This window comes from Anarhichas minor, unplaced genomic scaffold (genome assembly GCF_050575085.1).
Source record: "Anarhichas minor isolate MPS153535 unplaced genomic scaffold, ASM5057508v1 ptg000011l, whole genome shotgun sequence".
Lineage (NCBI taxonomy): Eukaryota > Metazoa > Chordata > Actinopteri > Perciformes > Anarhichadidae > Anarhichas > Anarhichas minor.
In genome coordinates, this window is record NW_027466457.1 from 13968525 (window position 1) to 13976068 (window position 7544).

Sequence of the window (7544 nt, forward strand, 5' to 3'; positions counted from 1 at the left end):
TTTGAAACATCTTTTAAGGTAAATGTTTGTGTTAGTGCTCAGCTGTGATTCAGTCAGCTTCTTTACATGAACTTAAAGGAATACTTCACCCACAGAAGTACCATTTGTATATTAATTACTGTGTTTTTTAATTCTTTCACCGTAGAGGCATGCAAGAAAAGTTTTCTTTAAGGAGTTAAAGGTAACACAGGGTGAGTAATTGATATACAAATGGTTGAGTATTTATTTTAGTAACCAGCATGTTCATTTTAGATTCTTTGATCAGGGCAGACAAACCTGATTTCTCCTGGAAAGAAACTTTTCTTTTCCATGTAAGAGAGTTTCTAACCAGACCAGCCCGTCCTCCAATAACTAAGTCACTCTTGCAAAATTAAGTCGGGGGGGGGGGGGAGAAATCAAATTACTGAGCTGTTGCATGTCTCCAAATGTGGATTGATGTTCACTAAATTGTCCTGCGTACAATCCTGATTTCCCTGAGTAACCCGGTCTCCTGTGTGTGTGTGTAAGTATACACAATGAAACGGGACTAACTACCGGTAAACGTGTGTGCAGCATGAACACAACGATCTGTGATTCAATATTTACAAATAATCCTGTATCATTGGTCTGGAGCTGCTATCAAACATAAATAGACTTCAGTTCTGTGACATTATCCTCAGTCTGAGTGTTGTCTGTCTTCAGAAGGAGCACAGGAGGCGACCACGTCCCAGATACCAGAGGGCCAGCTCCCAGACGGACAGTGGATGACCCAGTCCTTCGCAGACCAGATCCCAGACATCGGCGGGGCTCCAAAGGAGGCCCCCGTATAAGGAAAAGACTTTAGATCCTTTTCTTTTTTTATTAGCGTCCGAGTGGAACATACACACATAGATGGACTTTTTTCGTAGCGTTTTTGGGGATTATTCTCTCTGCATTTTCTTTGTTTCCTTTTGTTTGTGGTCTTGTACTAATGTATGATCATCTTCACGGCAGTCCCTTTTTAAATATGTGAAATCAGGGACTTGACAATGATGCTCGACTGTCTTTGAAGAAGGTCATGTATTTAAGCGTCTGTGTTGCCTTCGTACTGCACGATGATGCAGCGAGTGTAAACATTCACAGATGAACCTCCGGATGGTTTGATCGATCAGTGTGAGCCGTTATGATCCTCTGTGATTTGGGTATTTTAGTTTTACCCTCATGGTGCTATGAACTGACCGCGATGCAAAGTGATCACTGGATGAACTCATCATGCATGTTAGAGATTCCACAGAGGGAATTCCTGGCAAGCCTTTCAACATGTTACAGGTTATACTTTCCTCTTTTATCATCACTTTTTATTTTTTTTGGGGCTTTAGGAATTTTAGGATTACATTTTGTATGTTTATGAAAATGTCATTCGCGAGGACTTTTATGAAACGTGTCCATTAAAACGTCTTGATGAAGCCTTTTTCTATATTATTGGACTAGTGTTCAGTCATTTCACTGTGAACTGATGGTGAAGATAACCGAGGCGTTTTGTTTTGTAGAGATTATATTAAAAAAGAAAACATTAAAGACGAGGGTTGACATGCAACAAAGGTGCGTGAGATTCTGAAACATGTAACATGGTTTGCACATTCAACACAGGATTGAAACGTCTTTAGGGGGATCTATTGGCAGGAATGGAATATGGTATTAATATGCATGTTTTCTGTAGGGTGTAACCCCCTGTAACTAAGAATCAGAGTACGCCAAGTGTCCACTGTTTAGAGCAGAACGGACAAACCCCAGTCGAAATCTGCAACCTCACCCCTAGATGCCACTAAACTCTACAAACTAGACCTCTAACTTCAGCCCAACCTTTCAGCTTTAGTCAGTGACGGTAAACTCGCTCTGCTGTCGGGGGGCTGGGCTGCTTTTAAACAAACTAGAGGAATTAAGGTCAAAATCAGCTGCAGGTGAAGAGTTCAGTGCATCAATAACTTTCATTAGCAGCATTACATAAGAGCTTGTCACAGACTAAACGGTACCATGCACGTGCAAGTCACATAAGAGATGGATAAAGTAAACAAGCAAGACAAACATCCAAATGTTAATATGAAAAAAAGATCTATTCTTGCGAGGGTTTGTATGATACCTTCAACTCACAGATGTGAGTTCATAGGAAGATTCCTATGAAAATAAATTCTGTAACAATGAAATTGTGAACGAGTAAAACTACAGCTATATTGCATCACTACCAGTATTTATTTGACTGAACCTAGAAGAAGGCTCTACATCTACGTTCATACATTCTAGATGAAAAACACATTCGGCACCAACTTTGCTTTGGTTTTCTTGTCGACTCTGGAACGTCTCTGGAATGGTTTTATGAACTGCGGTCAACATGCTGGTCCTTCAACAACAAGGTGCGCTCGGTAACCTTGATTCAGATCAGGGTACATTACTTTAAGTGTGATCATTGGGAAAAGTTAAGTCAAGCTTTTGGTCACCATCTCAGTTCATTGTTGAGGCAATACACACACGAGTTAGACAAATCCAAACAAGCATTTATTCTACACAGAAATGTAAAGAGATCATAATACATATCGGTAGAGCTACTCTAATGATTCATCTGACATATGATACATATTATATCCCATTCATAAAAGGGTTTTACATTTGCAGTTCTTAAGTCTTTTTGGCTTTCTGCCTGGTTTCTGGTGGATGAAGTGTCCGTTTTACTTCACTTAAAGTCTCCTTACCACACGCAGGTGTATTGGAGAAGTTGGATGGACCTGAACAGACAGATGTGAGGGAGAAGAAGTCATGTTGTTGTCCCAATGAAGAGTTTCGATTGTTGAGGTCAGCGGTTTGATATTTCTGTGTCCTCCTGTCCGGGCTCTGAGGTCTGAGTTAGAGGAGCTGCTGCTCACCGGAGAACATAAAGACAAAGACCGAATAAGCATCTTCAGATGTCGGGCTTTTACGATGAGAAAGTGTAACCAATAAATGTAAACCAATAACTGAGATTAAAATGATTCATTTGATAACCTCAAGGTTACGTTCAGTAAAACGTTCTCACAGTGCACACACCTGTGGGGGTCTTTGACTTCGCTGCTCCATGTCTGCCCGCAGAGACCTGAGGTCGACGTTAACAGCGATAATATGCTGTCACAAAAAAAGACCAACAGAGTATGAGTGTACAAACTCAAAGTGATGCTACTGTGTGCTGTTGGTCCAGTGTTAGAAACAATACTAAAGGACTGTTGTTCCCTTCTGGTTGCACCATCGAACCACTTTACCTTTTGGTGAGTAAGAAGATCAGCTCAACGGGCAGCATGAGGAGGCTCAGGAGACACATCAGCACTCTCACTGGAAGCAACTGGGTGACCCGAGACCACTGAGTGTCTCCACAGGGACTGTCCCTGCAGGCCTCACACAGCACTAACACACACACACACACGCGCACACACACACACAATTTACCATTAAAATACACGTCTACAGTAGTGATCTCCACAGAGGAGCTTCACAGGAGCATGTGGTGGCTCAGTGTGTATACATATATTTCTCTGAACAACCAAAAACCTTACATTTAATCGCACCGCTTACCCCTTTTTTAATGCCAACTAAAACTTTCTTTGATTTGCAAACCTGTGACCTGCTGACATCTGTCCTCCTTACCTTTCTTGATGCCTGCTGGGAGATTCTCTGTGACATGCAGGCCCAGCCGCCAGTGATCTTCCTGCTGAGGGTTTTGTCCATTCAACAGTGTCTGCTTGGACTCTTTAGCTTGAGCCACTTCCTTCACCAGCTCACAACAAGCCGGTTTCACTGCGTCCGTCTCCGCCATCAAACTGTGCAGAAGACACCGTGTTCCAAGCAGATCTATAGCAGACAGTTAACACATAACACGCTTTAGTCGTTACTACATGGTGTGTGCTTACCCAGACAAGTCAAGGACTCAGTTGTGAGGAGGATGAAGGTGGAAGAGCTCACCTCTTTCTCTCAGGAAATGAAGAGCATCCATGTAGCCGTTGTGACAGATCTCCGCCAGCTTCTGTCAAACACAAAAGAGGAAACCATGAAGCTTTGTTTGCTCTTACAACACAGAGAACTGCCGACACATCCCAAGATAAATTTGTCTTCATTCATTTTCTAGGTGTGACAGAGAACCGAAGTAGAGATTGTGTCTCTGCTGTGAAAGCTCTGTTAAAACATGTTCAACCGTCACTGTTTTAAAGAAAAAGCACCCACCTCAGGTCTGGGAGGGAGGAAGGACGTACAGACCCGGTGCACATTGCCAGTGTTGATCTGGATGCTTACGTTGCCGTAGTGCGCCTCGAAGAAGTTGAAGGTTCCCTCTCTGGGGCAGATGTCGCTCTCGCCGGAGAACGGGGACATAGTGATGGTGTTCCTCTGCTCGATCAGAGGCATGTTGTTGCTCAGGGCTCCATCCATGTAGTGCTGAAGAGAAAGAAAGATACATGACTGAACGTACTAGTGTTGCAATGGAAATGGATTACCACTCAGGTGAAGACATATTTGTTTGGTGCATTCAAGGAATTATTTTACATATAACTATCTTTTTTGGTGTGCTTTCATCTCTACCTGTGAATTCTACTTCAATTAAAGATGTCCTACATTACCCAGAGGACTTCTGCAGGTGTTGATGCTAAATTCGATATTCAGAGCATTATTATAACATTCATCTGAACAAGAGAATGAAGTCGCTCCCCGACCTTTAAAGAAGGAGTGTGAACATTTAGCTATGACTTCAAATTTGATGTCTTCTGGATGCAATGCATTCTGCTCTATTGAGGCATGCTGTCAGTGAAGAAGCTGGTATCCACTGCTCTATATTGGTTGTATGACTTGTGAACATGGGTGAAGAATAGCAGCTCTAATAAGTCTCTCATCCTGCCATGAAATTAGTTTTAAAACTATGTTTGTAACTAAAGAAAATGCCTCGCTGATGGTCTCGTTTACTTATGCGGGTCATATGGAGGCATCAGAATTAAAGCTATTTCATAACAATTAAAGTCATTGTTGTAAAAAAGTTCATCACAGTTACTTTAAAGCCCCTATTTATAGGATTAAAAACAATCTGATTAGAGGGGCTTTGAAGTAAAGAACACGGTAAAATCATATTGTATAACCATATCCTTCTAATCCTCTCACAACAACTTCAGAATACAGTATATACATACTCACCACTCCGTGGTATGAAGGTGGGATGAAACCACAGTAAACAGGGAAAAAGCAGCTGCACATCAGAGCCTGCGAAGGTAGACGACGCAGAACAAAACTTCAGAACAGATGCTGTGTGCAAACATTTCAGTCCCCCGCTCCTCCTCCATTCTACCTGAATGAGCTCCTCTCTGCTGTCAAACTCTGACACCAAGACGTTCTTCCCATCAGCCAGTCTGGTGAGGGACACGCAGAGCCTTCCAGAGGCCCGAAGGTGGGCGTCAGCCGGAAGCTTCTCCAGCAGGGAGTCCCGTACAGTCCGCAGCAGACTGAAGGTCGGGTGGAGAACTCCCAGAGGGTGTTTTCTGGCCTCTTTGGCCAGAGTCAAAACATCAGCACTGAACTGCTCTGAGGAAGCAAGATGTAAATAGTGATGAGTCAGAGTCGATAACGTTCAACCTTTAAAAGAATCAACTTTTGATATTGCTTTGATATATTCTTCAGCTATTTGGGGTTACTATTTGATCTTGGGTATATTGAAGAAGCAAAAGCTGTACCCTTGACTCACTGAGCGCCTACTCTTCGAGCTGCAAAATGCATTCTGGGTAATGAAGGAAATCAATGTCTCTTTGGGGCATTGATTGTTTCTTATCTCACTGCTCTTTGGTTGTTATTGCTTTATTGCTTTACCCTGGCAAGCATACTCTTCAATAAAAACACAGATTCAATAGAGTTCACTATAATATCGGCTGTTTCTCCTTTTTGCGGTTTCGCCACCATTCATTGTCATTTATAATGTTCATGTTCTTCAGTGTTGGCATCACCTTCATGCGCCAACCAACACTAATGGTGCTCAAATTCTCCTCCTATTCTCGTATCTAAGACGCCATTATTTCTCGCAGTTCAAAGAAGGTTACAAAAAAATCCTTTAGTGACATGAACTATGCTCTCATGCTGATTATTGTACTGTAACACGCTTAAGTTGAGTGATATTTCCACACGTAGGTGCATGTGAGGACAGTGAGTGACTTGTGTTTCCCCTCGCTGGGCCTCCCTCCGCTTTAAACTCCATGACCTCTGGAATTTGCTCAAACTATTGCATGAACTCTGTGTGTGTCAGTGAAATCATTACTACAGGCATACATAACAGCACTTGCTCTGAGATAACATGTCCCTGACCTTTTGTGAATGGCCGTGCACTTCAACTACTGTAGGAGGAAAAATAAAAACATGTGGTAAACACGTCAGAAGTGCAGTAAGTGGTGTAAAAGAAAGCAAACATGTCTAATTACTTTAATAATGTTTGGTTTTAAAAACACACAGCTTTTACATGTTCTTTATGATCATTGTAGTGAACCACACTGCCACACTGTCAATGAATAACTTAATGAATAAATCAATTACCACTTACCTGTTTGGGTCAGATTTAGTTGGCTTTAAACATTATAACGAGAGGGAAACAAAGGATTTCATTACATTATAAACTGTAACCTCAAAGCATTTGTTGATCATCACAAGAAAAACAAATGTCAGCCAATAAAAGTCATCGACCATGACGACTTGAGTCTGCAATGTGCAACAAACTCACCGATGGGAATCCCAACAGTCAGAGCTGCAGCCACGAGACAACCAGATGAAGCTCCACAGATCTTCGAGGCTCCATGAACCAGCTGTGGGACCCGCTGCAGGATACAGCTCAAAGCTCCCAGGTAGTAAATACTCCTGAAGCCACAGCCTGCAAAGGAGATGTTCCACTCCTCGTCCCAGTCAAACATCTTCTCTGAGGTTTCCATCAACCTCAAAACCACATCTCTGTCGCCTCCGTGGTCTCTTCAATCATCTCCCAGAGTTCAGCAGGTGCACTTGGATTCCTATCAATACTCACTTGAAGACATTTTCTTATCTCCACTGCATCCACATGTGGAATGGGCAGTGCTTCAGTTGGATACGCTTTGCTATTGCAAAAGTCACTCGGCTCAAATGTCACATGTTTCAAAATAGAAAACAGGCTGGAGTCCCTTCACTTACGAAATGTAATTAGGCCAGCAGCACGACATGTGATACCGTTTCCATAAAGTACTTTCAAAACCAGCAATGTGTACATGACAGGAGGGGACGACAACAACAATCTCATTTAGAGGGATTCCTCCTCTTGTACCTTCCAGCTTTTAACTTGTTGCACATCATCACACAGAGAGAAACAGACGTACAGGTTTAAGTGATGTATATGAAGCAACTAACTGTATGAAATGAATTATCTAAGAGTTCCCAGCCCTTAAAACGTCAGTGGATTATTGTTATTTATAGATCCTGCTGCATCTTTTCTTTGTTTTGTTTTTTGGAGGATGATTATGGAGGGCTACATGTGATAATAACATGAGAATGGTGCATCATAATATGAGTATATCAGC

The 7544-nt window shown here is 42.2% G+C and overlaps 2 protein-coding genes across 8 annotated transcripts in view; one reads left to right on the plus strand and one right to left on the minus strand.

Moving 5' to 3' along the window:
- tdg.1 (thymine DNA glycosylase, tandem duplicate 1) overlaps positions 1 to 1437 on the plus strand; it is a 33696-nt gene extending 32259 nt beyond the window's left edge. For 6 of the 7 annotated variants that reach the window (XM_076089548.1, XM_076089549.1, XM_076089542.1 and 3 more), the window contains one exon: positions 682 to 1437. In XM_076089548.1, the coding sequence (XP_075945663.1) occupies positions 682 to 809 (128 nt within the window). In that variant the 3' untranslated portion in view covers positions 810 to 1437. Of the gene's footprint in view, positions 1 to 145; positions 192 to 681 lie in introns of all 7 variants that reach the window. The other variant, XM_076089545.1, reaches the window with a different exon arrangement.
- Positions 1438 to 3241: 1804 nt separating this feature from the next.
- LOC142948111 (patatin-like phospholipase domain-containing protein 2) lies at positions 3242 to 6908 on the minus strand. The gene is made up of 7 exons (XM_076089994.1): positions 6722 to 6908; positions 5309 to 5541; positions 5158 to 5223; positions 4201 to 4410; positions 3943 to 4003; positions 3628 to 3831; positions 3242 to 3387 (listed from the first exon to the last, which is right to left on the minus strand). Exons 1-7 carry the CDS (start codon positions 6906 to 6908, stop codon positions 3242 to 3244), a joined length of 1107 nt encoding a protein of 368 aa, XP_075946109.1.
- Between the last annotated feature and the right edge of the window lie 636 nt (positions 6909 to 7544).